We start from the raw sequence: 24,889 nt of genomic DNA on the forward strand, positions 1-24,889 counted from the left end.
AACCTTTTTTTAATTGTATTAATATTGTATTAATTCCTTGTTCAGTGTCTCCTCGTGTCTTCCATTAAAACTGAAACAGTGATATTAACACTAAAATCTTTCTTTAATCATAGTTGTGGATCTGTGGACAACTTTGAACAAAAACTCATTGGAGTTTCACCTGAACACACTCTGTTAGCAGCAGCACAAGCTTTACGGTGAGCTGTGAGGATCGGCGCTGCTCATTACAACGATCACACAGTGAATGTTGGTAGATCACATCTCATTTAAAATTATATTTAAATCAGCTGACATTCTTTCATACTGCTTCTAGTGGAACGCAGCTCAATGTGCTCTCTGAACTCAGGAAGAAATAAGTGAAAGAACTGACATGGCAATTAATGTATTAATTAACAGTCGGAAACAAAAGCTGCTAGTATCATGGGGGGGAGTGTAGGGGATGGAGTGTGTGTGTGTGTGTGTGTGGGGGGGGGGGGGGGGGGGGGGCAATGTAGGGGATGGAGTGTGTGTGTGTGTGGGGGGGGCAATGTAGGGGATGGAGTGTGTGTGTGTGTGTGTTGGGTGTAGGGGATGGTGTGTGTGGGGGGGTTGGAGGATGAAGTGTGGAGGGGTGGAGCGCGTGTGTGTGTAGGGAGGGGAGCGGGTGGTGTAGTCTGTTTGTGTGTTTTGGGGGGGGGGGGGGTGGAGTGTGGAGGGGGTGTAGTGTGTGTGTGTGTGTGTGTGTGTGTAGGGGGGGTTGGTGGATACATCCGTCTCTACACACAGTGAGTGTTGTGAACCCTTTGGCGCTCCACACAGCAGAGGTTCGTGTTCAGCGTGCAGCGTCAGACTGTTCCAGGATGAGGGAGGATGAGGGAGGATGCAGCTCGAGCAGAGGACAGAAGATGAAGAAGCTCTCTCGAAAGCTGGCGCTGGCTGCAGCTGCTGTCTTCTGGATCGCAGCTTTGCTCTATGTGATCCTCCTGAACAGTCGGAGAATACCTGAGCAACACACAGACACACAGAAAGAGGAGGAGGTGAGTGGAACAGTCATGGAATAACACACACACACACACACACACTCTCTCTCTCTGCAGGTCAGTCATGTGTCCAGATGGGACTTTCACTGCAACTAATCTTATTTACCTGATGTCTGTAAAGCTGATGATGCAGTACAGTATAAATTCCCTCACTTCATTATGGAGGATGGACAAGAAATATACAAGAAATGACACTGATTTTAATCACAAAATAATAATCAGAATTCTGGTTAAGTTTACTAACCTGCATTTAACTGCATTTTTTATTTCATTTTATTGACAAAGTGCTATCATTTTTTTTTTGTAAATTAACATGTATAATGTTAATATAAAGCCAGGAGCATGTCATGACACCTGATATGGACTTATTTTGCTCCATGACCCAATCTGTAATGCTCTGTGGGTAGTAAAGTCACTGTAACCTCTACAGAGGTTGTTTCTTATGACATATTTTCAGGAGAATTCATCTGAGAGAGCAGAACACTGACCTGTCACTGCAGCACTGTTGTTTCATTATTTAGTCTTCACAAGCAAGGAGGCTGCTGAGTTGAACCCAAAATCTCATTTACCAAAAAAAGAAAGAATACGATCGGACATGTGACATGAGGATGTTATTGTGTCATAATATTTAAGTCAGGTTTATTATGTAAATGCAGATCGTGCACATTACCGGCGAGAAGAAGAACCGTTATATAAGAGCCATTATACAGGATTCGAGCTTACCAAAATGTGCCAGGAAGAAGCAGGTGATTTTAGCTGTGGCTCTGCAGCTCTCGCTTACAGTACACCCAGCTGCAGCCTCGGAGACGCTACACGCTCAGGAGGCGTGGCCAGAAAGCGACGTCCACACACCATTGCATGTCTGCAGGAGGCATGTACACTCAGGTCCATAAATATTTAGACATTGACAAAATTATTGTTATTTTAGCTGACGATCATTTGATATTGGAGTTGAAATTAAATAATGAGCTTGATGTGCAGACTTTCAGCTTTATTTCCAGGGGATTTACATCCAGGTAGCGTGAACGCTGTGGAAATTACTGCACGTATATAAATCTGACCAAAAGTAATTGGACAAGCTAACAATGATAAATTTAAATGTTGTTTTTAATACTTGGTTGCGAATCCTTTGCCTGAAGTCTGAACCCACAGACATCAGCAGACGCCGGGTTTCTTCCCTGGTGATGATCTGCCAGGTCTTTACTGCAGCTGTCTCCACTTCCTGCTTGTTCTTGGGGTGTTTTGTCTTCAGATTTGTCTTCAGTAAGTGAAATGCAGCTCAGTTGGAGTCAGCTCAGGTGATTGACTCAGCCATTACAGAACATTCCACTTCTTTACCTTAAAACAGTCTTGGTTTGCTTTCTAAGTGCGCTTCAGGTCGTTTTCCATCTGCACTGTGAAACTCCAATGAGTTTTGAAGCATTTGTCTCAATGTGAACAGATAATATCACTCTATACACTTCAGAATTCATCCTGCTGCTTTTCCCAGCAGTTACATCATCAGGTGATATGCTTCGGATCATGAGCAGTTCCTTCCTTTCTCTTTAAGTTCATCTTTGACTCATCTGTCCATAGGATGTTGTTCCAGAACTGTACAGGCTTTTTTTTTTTTTTTTTTTTTTAGATATTTTTGGCAAACTCTAATCTGGTCTTCCTATTTTTGAGGCTGAACAATGATCTTGTGGTAAATCCTCTGTATTTACTCTGATGAAGTCTTCTCTTGATTGTTGACTTTGGCAGAGACATGCCTACCTCCTGGAGGATATTCTTCATCTGGCCATCTGTTGTGAAGGGGTTTTTCTTCACCAGGGAAGGTCTATTCTTACTGTCATCCACCACAGATGGTTTCCACAGTCTTCTGGGCCTTTTAGAGTTTCTGAGCTTAACAGGGCGTTCTTTTATTTTAAGAATGTACCAAATAGCTGATTTGGCCACACCTTATGTTTTTGCTCTCTCTCTGATGGGTTTGTTTTGATTTTTCAGACTAATGATGGCTTGCTTCACTGGCAGTGACAGGTCTTTGGACTTCATATTGAGAGACAGAAACAAATTCCTAATGCAAATGCCAAGTCCACTCTAGACCTTTTATCTATTATTTATAATGAGGGAATAACACACACCTGGCCATGGAACAGCTGAGCAAACAATTGTCCAATTACTTTTTGTCCCTTAATAAGGGAGGGAGCACATATATAAAGTGCTGTAATTACAAAGTGCTACATCATTCACCTGATTTGGATGTAAATATCCATAAATAAAGCTGAAAGTCTGCACTTTGAGCTCGTATTTAATTTCCGCTCCAGTATGCTGTGGTAGACGGCTAAAATAACAATAACAATAACTTCATCAACATCTAGATATTTATGGACGTGACTGGATATTGTATATAATTATTTAACATGTTAATCACTCATTTTTACATTGAATGGGAAAGAACTATGTGAAGGAGATGAACAAAGCCTTTTAAAATATATTTTAGTAGTTCATCCAGACACATAATGTCACTACGTGGCCTTCACTGCCACTACAGAATTATTTAATGTCATCCAGATAACTGTATTGTACTGAAATCTGGGCTATATGATTATCATACCCTGAATTATTCATACCTTTCCACTCCTAGCCCCAACGTATTAATACTTCATATACTTACTGTGTATTGTATTCTGTTATCTGAATTGTGGGACTGCAGAGTCTATGATGGCATATTGTAACGAAAATGTCAGATTTATTGCTCGCACTGTAGACTCCACAGGCTTTTAGCTGAGTTTATGCAGGCTGAACTGAAAGCCTGGCCCGCGTCATGCTTTGCCATCTATCTGAAGAAAAGAACACCTACAATTACCCACCTTTATTGCAGGTTGTTAAGATGATGATGTCGCTTTTTTAAAGCAGTGGGTTATGACATTCTCACCGGCACTGAAAAAAAGTGCAAGCGTGTGGAGAATTCACACTACAGAACATCTACAAATATACAAGGAATGGAAAAATTACAGGCTTAGCACATGAATGACTGGGAAGAAGCTGACATTTTATTACCCGTTAAAATATTTTTATATTTTCAGGTTGTCAGTGTGTCCGTCCGAGATTTTTTTGGAATTGATCCATACAGGCCAGAGGCCAGAGCAAGGTCAATGTCTGAAATGGTTTTTCTTCAATAGCTTCCTTCTTGTTTATTCTGAAGTTTATTTGAGGAATTGTAGGCATACAAATTAGCTTTCGTTTGTGCTCTTTCTGTCCTGCCCTCTCTCTGTTATCATTCAATGCTACATATAATAGATGTCAGTTTTTTTCCCCCAAAATCCACATATAGCCTAATTGCATACCGACCTTTGTACTCTGATGAGTCGAGTTCAATCAGTGGACAGCACAGACGCTGCATTTAATCGAATTAGACTAATACCTCTTGCTATTGCTTTGACCTGTTTATTTTCTTACCTGCTCCAAACAACACAACTTTGCACAGCGTCCTAGCTAACATTAATGCAAATGGTCGACTATGTAATGATAACGTTAGCTTTGAATGGTGGACAGGATGACTGATGTGTTTTTGGTGTGGATGATCTAATCTGCAATGCTATATCATTAGAAAATATCCACAATATCCACAATATCATCAGTGAATAATTTTTAAACTTTAGAGAATATCTATCCAGATGGATATCCCGATGTAACCTTGATGTCAACTGTAGTTCATACTTCTGACATCATGTGCAACATCAAAGGTTCAGTGCAGCTCAAATAAACATCAGATGCAGACTTTACAGAGGCCTTTTAATTTGCCATAATCAAATCCACGTAGCCAGATCCACCAGCAGCCGGAGATCACATGGCAGCGTGCGGAGAGCTGACTTGTGACGTGAGCGACAGATTCTGGAAAGCTTCGTGCTAGAAAATCAAAATTGATTTTCTTTGGCCTAACAGAATAAAAAAAATGGTCTGGTTAGATATTGATTATCTCAGATGAGAAGGAAACGCCAAAAAGGTGAATTGGAGCAATCGACAGCTGTGAGACTTCACTAGTCATAGAACGTCCTGGCTATTAAACATCCTGCTTCAAAACAACACTAGGATATAATCAGAGTCTAACGCCAACTGAGCTGCATTTCTCTTGCTGAAGGCAAAACGCCCCAAAACCAAGCAGGAAGTGAAGACAGCTGCAGTAAAGACCTGGCAGAACATCAACAGGGAAGAAACCCAGCGGCTGCTGATGTCTGTGGGTTCCAGACTTCAGGCAGTCAGTGACTGCAAAGGATTTGCAACAAAGACAGTTTAATTTATGGTTGTTAGTTTGTCTGATTACTTACTTCATTCCATTTAATTTCAGCTCCAATACACTGTAGCTAAAATAACAATGACTTTGCCAATGTCCAAATATTTATGGACCTGACTGTATCTTACACAGTGAACTATAATACAGCAAAAGTCAAAATGATTTAAGCCTCAGTTATTAACTGAGAGGAATAATAATTGTTTACTTAAACAAACAAACACATAAATAAAGCGCTATAGGTTATTGTATATTACAGTATATATAGGTTATTGTCCTACCCTTGACCAACCCTGCTGCGATGTTTCTGTAGGCTTGGGTTTGTGCAATATCAGAGTAATAACTAACTCAAGCATGTAGCAGTATTACAGGCTCAGTAATATGTGTGTGCATTCCCATGCTAAATTGCTAAACAAGAAATAGACAGTGAGAAGCACATTGCTGTGCTTTACACACTGTAGTGCTGTTTACATTGCGATTGCACCGTGCTCATGCACAGATGCAGTAACACAGAATATGTGTGGCAGCCATTTTTGTGTTAGCCATTATTTGTTAGGTCAAGGCAAGCATAAGTCTCACCTTCAGGTGCAGCAGGGTGTTGAGAAGCCTAATCTGTTTGGGGACACAGATGGTATTGGTGGTGTGGATAGTTAAACAGATTTAGGTGGGGTTTTCCTAGTTGGTTGGGAGGTAAAGAGTCACCGAGATGGGCAAAAGAGGTCATCCTTAATTGTAAATATATAAAGTGTGTTGCCATGATGCAGTTCTCAGCTACATACAGGTCAGGGCCAGTGATACAGCTGCTCGAGTATCTATACAACTCCTAACAGAAGACTGATCTACAATGGTGCATGATTGCTTTTGTTCCAGATATCAAATACAGAATGGGATGATCTCTTGGATGAGTTCGAAGAGAAGAACTACCTCAACACTCACAGGTGGAAGCCAGGCCAAGATCCCTACAGTCAGTATGCCTTCAATCAAAGAGAGAGCGAGCGGATCCCCAGCAACAGAGCTCTTAAAGACACCCGACATTACAGGTAGGCTGTGTGTGTGTGTGCTTAAGGTCCTATTTCACTCCTCCTAACCGCCAGGGGAGGTGTTTTAACACCTGGATATCCCCTAGTACGTGTGCTCACCATGCTGAGACCTCCCACAAAGTCATGCAGCGACAATGACGTAGTACTTAGTATAAGTACCCATGAACTGTCACTTCAGTTCCTTTGACTCTGCTCTCCTCGTTCCCTGTCAGATGTTCTGTGTATCTTGGAGATATCTGTGAAACAGCTTGTAGCACTACAGATAAAACCTGTCCTCCAAAGCTGCTGATAGACTCCCATCATCTCCTTCACTCTTATCATCTCTCCAGGGTGCGGCCAGTACGTTCTTACATTCTTCAGTGGGTCAGGTTCTGTTGTTGGCTTGCTAGTCTTCTTATCATCCCTCCTGTGCTGTCTACAAATTAGCTACAAATATGCTCAATATGGCCCTGACCTCTCAGTCTATCTCAGTGCTCTGATTGTTCATTGCCTGTTGTCTCGGCATGTGGATACAAGCTGCTAGCAAAGTAAGCTGAATTTTGCTTATATACACACATGAGCCAGACTGATAACTACATCTGCAACAGTAGTCCACTTAGGGGCTGATAGAATTAAGGGAATCTCAGAAGTGAGTTCAACCCCAAATACCACATCCTCATCTCAGTGAGAGAGGCATGAGCTACAGCTCCAACTGTCTAGAGGCACCAGGTAGTAAGTTTAAAAAAAAAAAAAATGTAAAAAGAGGCCACATCAGTCTGTTAGAATTGAGGGCAGCCTGGCTGGCCCTCATGTTATTCCTACCTTTTTTATATATATACTGCCACATCCTGGTACATAAATCACCAGAGCAGCACAATGTTAAAAAAAAGAAATCTCTCTGCCTTACAGGGAATCTCCGCAAATGGGCTCACTGATGGTTAGTCTCACTGAGAATGACTTATTCTACACAGCATTCAGCAATCAAACCACAAGGTTCTACTCGAAACCCCCGAAAGGGCCAAAGAGACCCTTATTCCCACTGCTGCTCTCGCTAGGGGCTTAGACACGAGGGTGGCACTCTCAGCCGTGATATCTGCACACACGAGTTTGAAGACTGCGCCCATGGGCTGACTGATGACTACACCGGAGCAGTCTGGGAAATGATCCTGAACGCTTGAACCCTCTCACGAGGGCCTGGTAGACTGTTATTGATGAGTGGTGGAAGGTCCCTGTCTGTGGTAAGTGTAATAGGATGGTAATGTGGTGCTCTCAGCAGAGCAGCATTTCTGAACGGAGCTAGACTCCGCCAATCATCATGCTCTCCCAAGAATCAGGCGTGGGATCTCCCTCTTGCATTGGACTCCCTTTGTGTTAGATAGTAGGCAGTCCTTCTGCTACCTCAGCGTGCGCTGGTGACCGTATGGTTCTGGAATGACTGAACCCAGGGTTGAGGTCTAAGGTTATGTATCTCAAATTAGTGAACCAGGTGACGGACCTCACAGTGTTCTATGAAAGTCAGTTTGCAGAGTATTCCCTATTGTGTTCGGTACACACCATAACCAGAGAGCAGCTATTCATTCATCAGACCAGTTATTCATCTGTCTCAGTGCAAAGACACGGGGTGCTCGCTGTCTAAGCAGAGATTATCCCACTGGATGACAGGTTATTACCACGGCCTACTGACCGGCTTCAAGCCCAGTCATGCTGTGACGTGCCTGATGGGTGATATGAGAGGCGTGCACCTCTAGGAGGTCTGTGCTGCAGTAGTCTGTACTTTTATAATGCTTGTCTATAAGGTACATGAGAAGGGATAGGGTGACGGAGAATAAACAGAAATAACAGTAAATTTATTTGAATTATTATACTTTGATGTAAATACATGGCAATACATTAGATAATATCATTATTATCTAAACGTTTTGCTCTGGAACTACAGGCCAAGCGCAGTGGGTAAGATTGTGACTGCAATGCAGTTCAGTGTGCTTCTGAAAAAAGACAAAGAGAAAAGGATGCTGAGGGAACACAAGCTGCTGCTGTTCATATTGTGAGGAAGAGAAACTGAACCACACATACACGTGGTAATGCCTCCAGAGAGAAAGATTCAGGACAGAATAAATATAGTGCGTTAAGGAAATATTCACACCGCTCCACTTTTTCCTAATTGCTAATTTTCCTATGCTACAGCTTCGGTCTAAACTTGTTTAAATTTTTTTCGCGTTAATCTCATAATGAAAAAGCAGACCCAGGTTTTGAAGAATTTTGGTAAATGTATTAAAATGAGGAATATCACATTTACACAAGCAGTCAGATCCTGTACTACTTTGTTGAAGGTCAAATGATGTTTTTTTACAGACAATTATTTTTAACAAAAAATTATATAAACGTTAATATATTAGTTATTGCATAATGTTCTTCATCTTTCCACATTTTATTATTTTTAGAGGAGAAAGACATATTAATGGAGTAAGTTTATTATAACACCTTTAAAACCCACTATAAGTGTTTACAGTAAAATAACCTTATTGAAGTCTAAGAAATAAGACATAAATCTAAGAAATTTTATAACTTGTAGGCTCTCAGTTTTAGATCCATCATGTTTTAGTTGTAATTCTGAGCTTGATTACAGCTTCAGTGATCAATGCAGAAAGAACTTGTGACACTGTGATGAATAAAAAGAGCATTACTATCCCTTATATTTACAGTAATTCCTCTCACTGATTAAAATACAATTAAACACCGTTCAGTAAAATGCAGCGCAGCGGGTGGATTTACTTCTTACATTTTAAATGTTTTTAACGTTTAGTTCCTAAAAAACAGTCCGCTGCTGATTGTTTTTCACTGAAGAGATAAAGCGAACAGTGCAGGGAAGGTTCTGCTTTTCAGTGTGGAACGTTTTCCCTGTGCTGTTTGTGTATTACATTTCATATTTTTGCATGAAATAAATATGCTTATGATATAAATAATAATGTGTCTATAATATGGCAGAAAAATAATTTTGCCTGTGATATAAATAACTAAATGAGTACATGCAACCATAAATATATATGAAAAAATGAGTCAGTATATTAAATTAAAACAGCATTCTACATATCTATGCTATGGCTTTTTAAAAAAAAAAAAAATCTGGCTTGGAATGTTCTCAGTAATGATGACACAGGGTGTGTGTGACTTTGCTGCAGGGGAAGCTGTGGCATGATTTCTGTGTCCTGTCCTCTCTTCAGGTGTACAGCACTGCACTATGACACCGAGCTGCCGTCCACCAGTATCGTGATCACACTGCACAACGAGGCACGCTCCACTCTACTGCGCACACTGAGGAGGTGAGATCACTCCTTTACACCTCTCGTAACTAAACAGCCAGGTCTACTAAGCAATAATGCAAAAATAAATAAAGGACTCAGGACATGCTGTAGCTCCAACATTCATCAACTTATAGCCAGATTTGTTGGAGCTTTGTGAAGATTACTCCTCTCCTAAAAATAGGTTCCAAAGGGTTCAGGTTTGGTGAAAGTAGTAATAACCCTACTTTCTTAAATGCCATAGAAGAGTTGCTGATTTCCTGCTCACTGCTTTAGTGTGTGTGTGTGTGTGTGTGTGTGTTCACTGAACTTTTTTTTCACAGCTTTGTAGCTATATGTCCAGTTCCCAGAAGAGTGGAGCTTATTATTACAGCGAATGGGGAACAGCTCAATATGCCCATGGTTTTGGAATGAGTGTTCAGTACTCAGGGGTCACATACTTTTGGTCATATCGTGTGTATATAAGAGTGGGCAGATGTGACAATGATGACGTTTTTGCCACATTAAAAGCAAAATCACCTTCCATGACTTTATCCATTGCAGTGACGTGTTCCTCATTAATCACTTTTGATGCCTTGCACCTAATACTTCTCAAACTTATTTGATTTTTGTGAATGAATGTGATTCAGCTGTCAGATGAGAAAAAAAGCTGATCTATCTCAGAATCAAGCGTCTTTTGTCTTCTTTCTGCCAGTGTGCTGAATCGGACGCCTGTGCATCTGATTCACGAGATCATCCTGGTGGATGACTTCAGTGAGGATCGTAAGTCATGATAGTGAATCTTCTGCTTCATTTTTTCACACTGTTGTGTTGGACACACATGGCTTATCCTGACTAGCACTCTCTGGGAAACGAAGCATGTAAAAAAATATAAATAAGGGCTAGTATGTTAGATTGGAGGAGAAAAGATGAAATGATTTGATAGGACTTATCAATAAGTATTTTTTTTGTTCTTTCAGCAAATGACTGCCTTCTTCTCACCAAGTTACCTAAAGTCAAGTGTCTTCGTAATAAACGAAGAGAAGGTAGGCTTGTTTTAGTTTCTCTGTGTGCATGTTCTCTGTAATCACGTCTGGTGCTGATGTAGTACAGACAACATGGTGGAAATGCTCTGAAACTGCAGAAGCTGCCTCAGCCCTGGAAGATTTCAGGTGTACTTCCAGCACCAAAAACATCACAACCAAACACCCTTAAGGTCTGCCAGTCGCATTCATATGCCACATCGTGACTACCTCAGAGGCTGGTCCTGAAACATCTCCAACCTTTGGTGGATTCCTCGCATATTAGGGAGTCTGTCAAGCCGGTCACCATCAAGAAGGATGTGAAGAAGCTGGATGTCTACCTGAACACCAGACGGATCTGTCTACCTGAACACCAGACGGATCTGTCTACCTGAACACCAGACGGATCTGTCTACCTGAACACCAGACACCAAAGCATTCTGAACAAGTTTGCCCATCCTCTCCATGACACAGTATCTAGGAACATCCTTAGCCATTGGCTTATTCTAGCAAGGTGCTTAAACAAGCAATTTTTTCTGCTTACTATCAGGTTCCACAATTTTTCTGCCCACATTGATGTTTTTTTGCCCAAATGTGAATCTTCTGTCACACTCGTGTTGCTTGTGCAAACATCTTTGCACTCTGTTTATGTGTAAATACATGTAGCATGAGTAGTTAGGTTTATTCTTTCTATGTATTTAATGTCCTGTATATTCAGCTACTGTAGTGCTGAAATCTCTCTCTCCCTCTCTCCCTCTCTCTCTCTCTGTTATTTATTTGTATCTGATCTCCATGTCAGTGCTATGTGATAAGTTTTCATTGCAATCAGCAGTTCCCAGAATAGCTGAATATTTCAGAAACAGCATCAACACTTCCTCGTATAAATCATGTTCTGACTACAAATTAAAATGGCCATCAAATATGCACACGTGCTTGCATTATATATTATTTGTTCCAGTCAAGATTCTGGGTTTGTTCCTCTGTCACACACTTTCACAATCCCATTTAGCTAGACAGTTATATTACCTCTAAAGAAACAACACGACATTATGATGGAAACAGGTTAATGTGACTCATTATGGTGCAAACACTGATCAGGATTCTTGATATATGAAATTGCAAGCAAAGAATTTTGAAAATGAAAATGTGGGGCTTTGGAAAATAATTATGTTGTTACATCAGCGACTGCTTCCTTTATCTGTAGCCAGGAGGCGGGGTCAGTGCCCAGTGGATTAAACAGCACTCATTGTTTAAAGACATTTGTGTGGGTTTGCTTGCTGAGCTGTTCATTGTTTAGCAGGTTCCAGCTGCATTAATAGAGGGCCTGCCTGGTAAGTGATGTGTGAGGGCTACACTCGGGTTTCTCATTCCTGGTCCTGTAATACCCATGCAATGAACATGTTTTGTTTTCCTGTTCAGATCTCACAATGGTGTGTTTAATAATTACATGATGAGTTTATTCAGGTTTGTTAGCATCACAGGAAAAAACTAAACTGTCAGTTCAGAGACAGTACATGCTGAGGATGGAAAAATACTGGGCCACACTATAGTGCAAATAGGATCTCTTTAATAAAAGGTAAAATAGGTTTTAAAAAAATACCTGTATTTGAAAGAGTTTGTTTCATGCTTGAGTGATCTGTCATGGATCTGCAATTTATTTATTTATAATTGTATTTAATACCAGGCAGATGTTGTTAGACAGCGGCTGTTTCGCCTACCGTTAAAAGCGAAAGTAAGCTCGTGAGGAAAATGGAAGACAACGCAGGGTCTGAATCGTCTTTGCAGCTCGAGTGCAGAATAAAGACTGCTGGTTTCGCACCAGTGAGAGCTGTGAGCCTTCTGTTTGAGGTCAGATCCTTATGCGTTCTAACCAGATGTGAGACTTCCTGTGTGAGAGGGTTAGAACAGAGACAGGGTGTGACAAGGGATGGCTTGCAGGCCTTCTGCTGCTTTACTGGTATGATGTATCAGGATGTTTCCTTCCACTTACGGGAACAGCGCAGTGATGACCAGTAGCCTTCTGTCTGTCTGTGAAGGCATGACATCTACATTGGGAACAATCCTATCGTCTGGTCTCCCACTGCATCAGTGATGTGGAGGATGATGAATCATTGATAGCGGCTGTACTGTAACCTAGCACCTATTTGTTGCTCAGGGTTGATCAGGTCCAGGGTTCGAGGGGCAGATGCTGCTGAAGCAGAAGTCCTCACCTTCCTCGACAGCCACTGTGAGGTCAACAAAGACTGGCTGCCTCCACTGCTTCAGCGGGTCAAAGAGGTACTGAGTTCTCTGACTTTCTGTCCAGCAGAAACACATTGCAATACGGCGCGTCGATGTTTACGCAACTGATATTACAAATTATTTTCCACAAGTTGCTTACGACAACATATTTCTAACATAGAGATATACACATGTAATGTATTGAATTAAATATGATATATTATAAATGGACTAAAATCCCAGACAAGGTGTATTCCAGCTTCATGCTCAGTGTTTCCAGGACAGGCTCTAGATCCACCGCGTCCAGAATAAATCACATTTTCTCCCCCATATTGTTCCCTAGTACCCTAGGGAATAGGCTGAGGTGCTAGGTGCCTGATTAAAAATAGCAGGATGGCTTGAAAAACAAACAAAATATGAAGAGAACATGGAGGAGTGTAGACACAAGCGAGTAAAAACCACTAACCAACCCTAACATAGGAGATGTGAATAACCCAAGAGACAGAATCTGACAGAATACAGGTGGGAAAAACAAATGGGTTGGAATACAAGTGGAATAAATAATACAGTAGTGGTGCTCAATGCTATTGTTCTTTTTTTAAGTTTACTAGTTCATGTTTTAGGTGTGTTACAGCACCTAGTGTGTGTCCTGAGTGACTTTGGTGCATTTCAACAAATGTCTCTTTAGTATATTGATGAGAGCTAACATCAGGATGAAAGTTAGGAAACTTTTGTTACAGTATTTAGATGTGTTTTTTGTGCAAAAAGAAAAATATATAGTTCACCTGTTGGTATTTTCCCATCTCACTGCAGAAGCTCGAGGTTGATGCTCTGTGACAGAAGCTTGCTGAATGCATTGCGCAGATTAAAAGGAAATATGTTAAATGTGTTAAATGTTTTTTAAGTTAAAAGCTGCTTTATGACAGGCTTGGCTAATTTCAGGACCCAAGCTGTATCGCCAGCCCAGTGATCGACATCATCAACATGGACTCATTTGCCTACGTTGCTGCTTCCTCGAACCTGCAGGGTGGTAAGAAGGCACAATATGTAACTCAGTAGCTTAAAATAAACACGAATGAGTTTAAGAACCACTGCCTATACATGACCGGCACATTTACACTTTCTCTCGCTCTCATCCTCTGTCTCAGGCTTCGACTGGAGTCTCCATTTCAAGTGGGAACAGCTGTCTGCTGAGAAGAGAGCCAAGAGAGTCGACCCCACAGAACCCATTAAGTAGGTGATAAGGAGCATTAAGAGGAGCTGTTCCCATATCTGAGTTCGAACAGACAGCCAGTGACTGGCAGCCTGAGGGAGATCGAGCCTTCCAGCCTGTTGCTCCAGCTGAACATGAGTTGTGTCTTAGCCTAGTTTGAATGTTAATCATCACTGGGTTTGAGTTTACAAACTACTATTTACTATTTAATTTTCTTTAAGTACATAGTCATGGGATATGATCAATGGACACCCTGCAAAAATACAGTTTCTGTACCGGAACGCATATTTAAGACTACAAACCGGCTGTTTTTATATCAGTCAATGTGGTTAGCATTAACGTAATTTATCCATTCATAGATTCAAATACATGTCAGGATTATGTTCACAGGTGTTAAGTGTTTTTGTTGCTGTGGTTTGTTCTTAAAATGCCTATAAATGTATAGCCTGAGAGCTCAAAAAACAGATCAAGCACACATCAGTATAAAATACAAGAGATGGATAAATTGAGTCATTATTTTATTGTAAATCATGATCCTTTTGTTTTTGCTGATTTATCTTAAAATATAACTAACTTGATGTAAGTATATTACACTGAAAACAGACAGACATTACCGCTTCACTGCGTCTTGACATGCCTTGATCTGGATGTATTATTTCCTGTTTATGTGGGATTGTGTTTCTGATTGACTGGTGATGTGAAATACGTGACTCCATGCAACAGAGTTTTGATGCACTTTAAGCAATGCTAGACTGCCTTATGATCACACTTACGCTTAGCTGGTGCAACGTGCAGTTGTTTTTTTCCATGCAGTTTGTGTCACTCACCTTCACCTTACTTCAATTAATCTCTAACTGCAGGAAAAGCCTGCAGTTAGAGTAGCGTGCAGTAGTGAGCATTGCCAGACTGACATTGTAGGAATTTTAGCCATTTGAAATACAATTTAAAGACTTCTGAGTTTCTGATTTTATAAGTTAAGAAAATTTTCCTGGCTTGCTTTTATAGCGGTACTGTACTAATACACTACTGCATGTCACACCACTTTGAAAGCAGCACCCGAGATCGCTGAACACAAACAATATAGCAAACTACAGCTTGTTAGCTGCCTCAAAGCAGCACTTGTACTTTATCATTCAGTCCTTCCAACTCATTTCCAGTCCCATATTACCTTAAACCCAGAAAACCAACTGAAATTATAGCTATTACTATATACATGTTATTGATCTTACATCAGAATATCTAAACAGACCTCTGGAAACAGTTTTGTGGAAACAGTTTAAACGTAGACCTCAACTGTGAAATAATCATTATTCCAGCAGTGATGCAGAGTTGTTAATCATTTTTCAATATCCTGAAATCCCCAGGACACCCGTTCTTCCTGGAGGGCTCTTTGTGATCAACAAATCCTGGTTCAACCACCTGGGGAAATACGACACAGCCATGGATATCTGGGGAGGAGAGAACTTTGGTGAGTGACTGACTGAAATTATTCTCTCTCATGTCTGGGTATTAACTTTAATGGCTTTACTCACCTGAATGCAGAGACATTAGGCAAGGTTTAGGCAAAATCCAAAACCCAGAGAGTCAGAGCAAAGAGCAAAACCAAGGAGTAATCAGTAAACAAGGCCAGCGCAATACACATGCGATATCAAACAGGACACAACAGCTCAGAACTTCCAAAAGGGATATCAGCAAGTCCTCACAGTGTGACTGTGGATGATTGAGTTCTTAAAGAGTCCATGAACAGGATATGATTAGCAGACAGGAAGTGTGTATGACAGGTCAGAACTCAGGGGAAGGACCTCTGCTGGTGTGGAGGTGCCATGACATGAGCTGGTGTTACAGCTCCTTCACCAGCAGGAAATCGTCCGTGTGTCAGGGCTGTGTGTGACAAATAGGAGTGAAATGCTGTTCACATTTAAATGTAATCTTTACTCCCACTTAAGCTTAGGAATTTTGAAAAGTTCAAGATTAATTTCAGTTTGTTCATGATGATAATGGCTTTACTAATGAAACATAAACTAGCTGGGGAGCACGGTGGCCTAGTGGCTAGCACGTCTACCTCGCACCTCTGGGGTTGGAGGTTTGAATCCCTCTGGGTACTCCGGTTTCCTCCCCAGTCCAGAGACATGCGTTGTAGGCTGATTGGCATCTCTAAATTGTCTGTAGTGTGTGAGTGCATGTGTTATTGCCCTGCAATGGGATGACACCCTGTCCAGGGTATCCTCGTGCCCCGAGTCCCCTGGGATAGGCTCCAGGCTCCCTGCAACCTGGTGTAGGATAAACAGTACAGAGAATTTGAGGACCTAGTTATTGAAATTGAACTCAGATTTTGTGCACATCATTTACATTTTAAATTTCTGTTTGCACCAACATTAGAATATTTACATTTAAACAATTAAAACACTTACAACAGTGTGTTTTAGTGCAAAATTACATACACTTGTGTTCATATGTTATGTTACTCACTTTTATTATGGCGGAGTAACATAGGGCAGATACTGTAGACATGAATGTTCAGCCATATGATGTGATTATTATTGCTGTGAGTTCCTCTGACCTCTCAGAAACATAGCAGTAGGTGGACTGGCTCGGTGTGAATGTGTGTGTGTGTGTGTGTGTGTGTGCATGGTATCCTGTGAGTTCGTGATTTGGAAATCTGGTATCGATGCATGCTGCCAAGTTACTTACAACATATCCTCATTCTCTGTAACGATCTCAGTTTGAGAAACCAGTTTGTTTGATCTACTCTAATGTATTTGCATACCAGTTCTGATAACAGTACAGTAACAGTACAGCTATTCAGAGGTGTGTTTTTTGGGTCAGTGTGCCTTCGGTGGCTGTAAACATGAACAGCTGCTGTTCTACCACAACTGATTTTACTCTTCATGTGTTTCCACAATACAGTCATCATGTTGACAGCAAGCAGCACAATGCATATTCAGATAGAATTAATTTAGCACTAAATGTTGCTTTAAATGCAAAGTAATGCATCAGTGGTATTTTCACCTCCCCGCAGAGATCTCGTTCAGAGCGTGGATGTGTGGGGGAAGTCTGGAGATTGTCCCATGCAGCAGAGTTGGCCATGTTTTCCGCAAGAAACACCCATACATCTTTCCAGATGGCAATGCCAATACTTATATTAAGTAAGATCCCTTCAGCAGTATTCACACTTACATAATCATCAGCTAGCATCATGTACAACCACACAGTAGAGAGATGAGGTTTATCAGATCATTTAATACTTATTTTAATGTTTTTAATTTTAGTGTTATGTGTGTAAAAAGTGCAATGTGTCATTTATTAATAAATTGTAGGCCTAATCATTGGCATATCACTGTGGTATAAGGGGAATGCTATACACACCATACATACAAACACAAGAATTACTCTCTTTTGTTTATCTATATAGCCTATTGTTCCTGTTTAAAGCTGCATACACTCAGCAATCCTAATTCCCGTGTCCTTGGTCTCGACCATGTAGCAGGGACTGTGACCATCATGCTGTCCTTTTTTATTTTAATGACCAGCAAATACAGTACTGATTGAAGTTTAGTTGTAGCTCTTCCCATATTTCAATGTCACTGCAATGCTGGGAAGAAATGCTGCAGAATGAAGTATGTGTACGTGTAAGTGCAAATTGCAAATTTTAGGATCTTTTATTTTTGTTCAGCAAAAAGTTGGATATTTATTCGTTCTGATCCTCTGACTTGCCTGCATTATCGAGTCTAAAACACGGCACTGGACAGAGTCTTAAAGACATTCTTTAAATAAGTTAATCTAACTGCTGTGACAGAACGTCTGTGGATAATGTGTATGCATGTGTGTTTATTCCATACTGCTTAATGCTAGTGTCTCATGTTTTCATTGCTCAGAAATGTTGTTTTCGCCTTGACAAAATGGCAGCAAGCCTAACAATCTGGGTATTCGCTGTGTTGTTCTTGTATCAATTATAAAAGACATTACTTGAGTCTTGTCAGCTATTTCATTTTCCCTTTACATGTTGTGTTTAAATGTGAGGTTCTGGCAGTTTGTACTTGCGATGCTTTTTACTGCTCAGTTTCATCAACATGAATCAACTGGAGTTTAACACACCTAAGATTGGTGAATAAGGTCACCAGGATTGATACACAATAATCTTAGGCTAAAATCAATTACAGTTGTGCTGTTGTTGGTTTCAGGAACACAAGACGTACTGCTGAGGTGTGGATGGATGAGTTTAAAATCTTCTATTACTCTGCTCGACCGGCAGCCAGGGGCAAGTCCTATGGAGAGTGAGTTAAGCCAAGTGCACAATACACAACTTTCACAAGCTGTTTGGTGGATGTAGCGATGTGTACACTACATGAGTGTTCATAGACGAGGCTAACACACTACACCATCTTTTACCTGGAGAGATCCCCTACAAAACACGCCTGATCGTTAAATTCTGATTTCACCTGAAAATAAGCGCAAGAGGTTTCCATCATGTGACTTTATTTTGTATGGAAACAAGAAAAAAGAGAAATAAGAGACAAATATGGAGGAAGGATTGGTTGGGGAGACACGGGCAGTGAGGAGTGTCTGTTCTGCAAAGAGAACCGGCAGTATATTGCAAAAAAAATTAAAAATCCCACAACTAATTTTTATACTATTAACTCCCAGCAATCATGTCATTGTATGACATCAGGAATCAAAATCAGAAAGAATTTGATTTCCTCTCTGACTCTCATTAGAGAAAAAAAACTCTCATCTTGTTTTTTGTATCTCTTGGCAGCGTTCGTGGTAGACAAGAGCTAAGAAAGAGTCTGAAATGCAAATCCTTCCAGTGGTATTTGGACAATGTCTATCCAGAGCTCAAGTGAGTGTGTGTTCAAGTGTGTTGTTGTGTATGTCTCTCCAATTGGTTTTGTGTGTTATGAGGAGACTGATGATTGAATCTGCCTCTACAGAACTGTTAGTCACCATATTCATTACATATTCTGTTCCAGAGTTCCAGATAATTCACATTCAAAATCTGGAGTGATCCAGCAAAGGCAGAACTGTCTTGAAGCTCAGCAAGCTGAGGAACAGGATGTTCCAGTGCTCACGCTCGCCCCATGCATCAGCACCAAAGCTGCCAACCAGGTATGACAGAGACACTGGGGAATTGGAGCTACGTTCAACCGATCAGACTTTTAGGACCTGCCAACAGATCCATACTTGTATTTCTAACTCCTTACACACTTTCCTATTTTACTGTGGACACTGAATAATTCCTAATATTTATTGAATAATATGCCTTAGGATAGGATTACTGAATAATAAACTGGGAGGGTTGAACAGTGTAGTTTAGTGCAGAGAAATATTGAGCTAATAAGTGCATTGTTTCTCTTTACTGCATGTAAAAGAACAGAAACAGTGCACATGTGCAATCACTCAGCAGGAACATATTTAGGCTTCTCACATTGCAAAAGAGACACTAGATTAGGGTGAACACTCTGCACCCATCTGACCCCACTAATCTGCTTCTGTACTCACCTGCAAGCCTATAATCCTCCTGACTCCGAGCCATAAAGGCCACCATAGCATTGACCCTTACATTCCTAATTTAAACCTTTAAATGTGTGTTCTAATCAGGAGTAGTAAGCTACAGGCAATTCTTTGTTTCTTTGTTCGTTGTGGTAATTGGCGTGGAAGCTGTAATAGAATAATGGATTTATTTCAGCATCTCAGCAGCAGTAAACGAACCACTCTGGATATTAATAAAACGCAACAAAACAATTCAGATTTTTACTTCTGACCCAGTAGTAGTTTGTTTCCTGCAAGAGCAGACAGGTTATATTTGTGAATTTATGACTTCGGGTTAATGATATATTTATTTAGATATATTTATAAATCAAAGACTATGAAAGACAAAATTCTGAATAACACGACAGTAACAATGCATCATCGTGAGGGTCTCTTTCCCAAAAGCATATTTAGATTAGTAGACTATATGTAGATTATAAGACCACATATTACAGGTGTTCTGTTTCCTTTCACCTTCACGTTACACTCTGATGATCATAACCAGGCATTTACTTAAACCTCTTTCTGCTTAGGAAAAATTTCCTGCTCATGCACATGGAAGTAGATAATAGCTGGCACTACAGATCACTTAAACACAAAAGAGCAAAAAAAAAAAACAAAGGAATGTAAACTGACCTGGACCTGATTCGACATGGAATGGAATTAAATGGAATTAATTAATGTAATTAAGTTTAGAACACACTCTCATATTCAACGTTCCCAAACGTGTCCTTTCAGGAGTGGATCTACACACATGGACAGCAGATTCGGCAGCAGCACGTCTGCCTGTCCGTCTCTACCACACTGCCTGCCTCACAGATCCTACTCGTGCCCTGCAACATCAGCGACAGCAAACAGGTACCACCAGCAGATCTGGATCTGTGAAACACAGGGATTTGATTAATAATAACTACATAACTGTGGCAGTAGAGACGATTGTCAGAGTGACTTCCACTGATTCTGCTTTTGTTCAGTGATACGTTAACCGGCGGAGTTGTAGAATCTAGTCACTGAACAGCATCAGGCATCTAAATTAAATTAAGTAATTAAGTGTTAATTACCTACTGCTTAAGTTGATGTGGTTGTATCAGAAAATGGTTGTCATGGTTGGTTCTGTTTGAGTTTGCTATATGAATTAGAAACATGATCATTGTCATACACAATAGATTTATAATTCAGTTATATTATCTGAATCTCATGAGTACTGAACATGTTTATTTGTGTATGGGAATGTTTTTATATCATAGTGGGGACCAAATGTCCCCTCAAGGATAGGAATATCTGACAGTTTTGAATCTTTTGGGGACAACTGACTGGTCCCCATGTGGAAAACTACTTTTTAATGAAGACTGCAGTTCTTATTCAAAAACTAAAAGAGCCAGAATGTTTCCGTTTGGTCACTGTGCTTAGGGTTATGGTTGGATTTATGTCTCGCATAGCATTAATTAGCTGCATTAATTAGTAAGAACATGTCTCTCTTGTCTGTGTTTCATTTTCCATCTCCAAGCGCTGGCAGAAAACAGGCACCCACCTGGAGCACCAGGTGTCACACTTCTGTCTGGACAGTGAGATGGCTTTGGATGGTGTGGACAGCGGCGGGATTTTGGTGATCAGCCCATGTGAGCTCTCAGTGCAAACACAGAGATGGGAAATGCCTTTTTCTTGATCCTGAGCTTCTCCAGGCCAAACAGTGAGAGAGGCTCCTGTGTGTAAGACAACACAACAGGGAAGACAACAACAATCTGCTGCACATGCAGTCACTTCCATTGTCTGTAGCTCAACAGGTAATGGAGAACTGTCTGTCCAAACACAATAATGATGCATACAATAATGTCTACATTCCCTCTTAAAGTACATTTCAAGAACTTTAGTACTGTATTTATTAGGAACACTTGTACATTCGTGCTCATTCGTGCAATTATCAGCCAATCGTGTGACAGCAGCACAATGCATAAAATCACACAGATACAGGTAAAGAGCTTCAGTTAATGTTCACGTCAAACACCAGAATGGGGAAAAGTACCTGCAGTAATATTTTTGTCTAGTTCTCATTTCTTACTCTGCTTGAATCTGTGTAAAACCCTGTGGTCTCGAATGTTTTTAACTCATATAGACATTTATGTCTTAGACACTGTCGTATTGGATTAGGTCTCCAGGAAGAAGGTAAAGCTTAGCTCTTGGGAATTAACATAAATGTGTTCATTAATTAATTAAATTATTTAAATGAACCATAGTAGTTCTGTAGGAGAAATGCAACACTCAGTAATTACTGCTTAGTTAATAATGAACTCCTACTAACATACTCACTGAAATAACTAGTAGTTAACAGGAGTAAGATAAGTGTTAATGAAGAGTACCTTATTTGTTCCTTAGTTCCTGCATAGTTACCTATGAGTTGTAGAATGGTATTATAAAGTGTTACCAAACACACACCACATCGAACCATGAGGCGAATATGCTACAACAGCAGACCACCTCAGGTTCCCCTCTTATCAGTGAAGAAACTACAGTGAAACTAGAGCATTGATGATGAATCTCGAGTTTTGTGGTAGGATCAGAATCTGGCACCAGTAGCATGACTCCACACACCCAACCTGCCTTGTGGTAAGAGCTCAGGCTGGTGGCGGTGTTCTGGTGTCTGGTGTGATGAATTGTTTGGCACACATTGGGCCCCTTCAATACCAATCAACCACCATAACCCAAGTATTGCTGCTGACCATCTGCATTCCTTTATGACCACAATATACCCATCTCATAATGGCTATGACGCACAGTGTCACACAGTCGTCTTAAACTTTGGAGCATGAATGTGCAGCTGACAAATCTGCAGCGGTTATGGGATGCAATCATGTCAATATGGACCAAAATCTCAAAGGAATGTTTCCATCACCTTGTAAAATCCATCCCATGAACAATAGATACAATAGAACTAATCTATCCATCTATCTATCCATCTATCTATCTATCTATCTATCTATCTATACACTTTATCATATTATAGATTTAATTTAAAATTGATTTAATTTATTATTTGGCTGTTAGTCTACACACAATATTCCATAATGACAAAGCAAAATATGTTTTTTTTTTTTGCAAATGTGTTATTTAATGTATTATTATTATTATTATTATTATTATTATTATTAACAGTTGTTTCTGTCGTATAGTCACTAATTTGCTTGTGTAAAGGAAGTTACTTCTGTTAATCTTTTGTTATTTTTGTTTTAGGATCCCTGAAGTGTAAGTAAGAACAGAAATGAGCAGCTGGGCAGATGTGCAAACTCAAGCAAGACCTTTAAAATAACAGTGGAGAATGAAGAAGTACAGAAAACACACACACACATACACACACACACACTGTAGAGTGAAAAAGTATTTGCCCTCTTCCTGATTTCTTCTATTTTTGCATATTTGTCGATTTTTTTGAGATCTTCAAACAAAGAAAACACAAAAATACAGTTTTTAAATTATTGTTTTATTTATTGAAGAAAAAGGTTTATGTGGTGAGAAAGTAATTGCCCCCTTTGTTACTCAATCAACCAACTAACCAAATCTAATTGATAACTGCATTCAAATAGACTAGACACACCGAGGCTTGATTACTGCCAGGCCTGCTGAATCTAAACATCAGTGTGAAGCCAACAAGCAGCAACAAGCAAAAACCACTGCTAATAAAAAGGAACATAAAAGCTCATCTCACATTTGCCAAAAAACACCTTGATGACCCCAAGCCTTTTGGTATAATGTTCTGTGGACTGACGAGTTAACAGTGGAACTTTTTGGAAGACATGTTACATCTGGCCTAAAGCTAACTCAGCATTCCACAATAAGAGCATGTGAAACATGGTGGGGGTAGTGTGATGGTGTGGGGATGCTTTGCTGCTCTCCAGCAGAAAACCCTGTCAGGTCATCAGTCCATGATCTGAAGCTCAAGCGCAGTAGGATTATGCAGCAAGACAACGATCTGAAGCACAAGAGCAAGTTCACCTCCGATTGGCTCAAAAGCATGAAAAATGAAGGTTCTGGATTGGTCTAGTCAAAGTTCTGAATTGAACCCCAGTGAGATGCTGTTGCAGGACCTTAAACAGACAGTTCATGCTGAAAAGCCCTCCAGTGTTGTTGAATTAAAGCAATTCTGCAAAATTCCTCCACAGCGATGTGAAATATCAGTTATCAGAAGCATGTGATAAAAGTGATAAGGAAATCAGGGAGGGGGCAAATACTTTTTCATGGCACTGTGTGTATGTGTGTGTGTGTGTGTGTGTGTGTGTGTGTGTGTGTGTGTGTGTGTGGTTATCCCAAAGCATCATGCAATAAATCTGCTTGTACCTTGTACTGTACATCATCATTTAATAAATAGTCTATGATTCTTAATAACATGGCTACCACCTACATGCAGAATATACAGTAATATACGTAGTTATGATCCCTTTGCACTACATAGGCTAAAATAAACATGTGCACTTGAAATCCAAAAGATGGTTAGAAGCCTCACAACTGCAATGGAAGCTTTACTCTGTGGTCCTCCAGCAGTCAAGCTCCAGCAATGCCGACCCTAACCTTGTAGTATAGCTGCCCAAGTGACTGGACTATCCAAGCATGCACACTGGAAAGCGTATTGAACTGAGAAAAGAGGGATGTAAACTGGTTCCAGTGGCAGAAGCAGAAGCAGAAGCAGAAACGCTGAGCATTAATGGTCTTATAAAATTCTGCACATAAATCCAAGCGCATGCAGCTAAATATAAATGCCCTGACATGTATAGTTTATGGTTAGTAGGTTGTTTCCCTAACATGGTGCACAGTTACTCCTGGCCTTTAATGATATAATAATGCCCATAAATGGGTACAGAAATCCTACATGCAGCACTAATCAAGCAGCGGTTAGCTCTGAGATGTTGTACTGAAGTGCACTGGATCACTGGAATTGTTAACACAAATGAGAAGGCAATGTGATGAAGGCAAGCTGATTCAAACAGCACTGTCAGAAAGAATGGTACGAGCACATTGCACCACCTGCTGGCACGTCACTGGCACACAGGCCTAGGAGGCACTAGATAGTCCTCACTCTGTCTGAAACATAAACCGGGTATTTCAGTATTGTAAGATTCAATCTGGGTGAAACAAATTATTCTACCTTAATATTTCATTGTAAAATATTTAACAGTATTAAAATACAAAGTGTCCTAAAGGTCTATACAGAAGGGAAATGAACACTTTTTAGCAAAATGTCTTCCAAAATTTTTCATACTTAGTTTATATTATATATATTTTCTCAGATAGCCTTTAAGAAAGCCTCTGACAAAAGAAGGCTTATGGTGT

At 40.3% G+C, this 24,889-nt stretch overlaps 1 protein-coding gene and 1 long non-coding RNA gene across 3 annotated transcripts; one reads left to right on the forward strand and one right to left on the reverse strand.

Annotated features, from left to right (window-relative positions):
- The first annotated feature begins 805 nt into the window (after positions 1-805).
- On the forward strand, positions 806-23,870 carry galnt14 (UDP-N-acetyl-alpha-D-galactosamine:polypeptide N-acetylgalactosaminyltransferase 14 (GalNAc-T14)). The gene is made up of 16 exons (XM_026917565.3): positions 806-1,016; positions 6,160-6,329; positions 9,530-9,628; positions 10,302-10,369; positions 10,567-10,632; positions 12,764-12,885; positions 13,771-13,858; positions 13,977-14,061; positions 15,406-15,509; positions 17,061-17,187; positions 18,223-18,315; positions 18,798-18,881; positions 19,012-19,147; positions 20,309-20,428; positions 21,078-21,354; positions 22,799-23,870. The coding sequence occupies exons 1-15, from the start codon at positions 840-842 to the stop codon at positions 21,234-21,236; spliced, it is 1,698 nt and encodes a 565-aa protein (XP_026773366.1). The 5' UTR covers positions 806-839; the 3' UTR covers positions 21,237-21,354; positions 22,799-23,870.
- Positions 14,581-16,643, reverse strand: LOC128317899 (uncharacterized). Of its 2 annotated transcripts, XR_008301320.1 has the most exons (4): positions 16,511-16,643; positions 16,111-16,311; positions 15,574-15,922; positions 14,581-15,489 (listed from the first exon to the last, which is right to left on the reverse strand). It is a non-coding gene; the product is annotated as an uncharacterized LOC128317899 (long non-coding RNA). The 2 variants fall into 2 exon arrangements; XR_008301319.1 differs by having other exon boundaries at positions 15,574-16,311.
- Positions 23,871-24,889: the final 1,019 nt, after the last annotated feature.

This window comes from Pangasianodon hypophthalmus, chromosome 30 (genome assembly GCF_027358585.1).
Source record: "Pangasianodon hypophthalmus isolate fPanHyp1 chromosome 30, fPanHyp1.pri, whole genome shotgun sequence".
In the NCBI taxonomy this organism is placed as follows: domain Eukaryota; kingdom Metazoa; phylum Chordata; class Actinopteri; order Siluriformes; family Pangasiidae; genus Pangasianodon; species Pangasianodon hypophthalmus.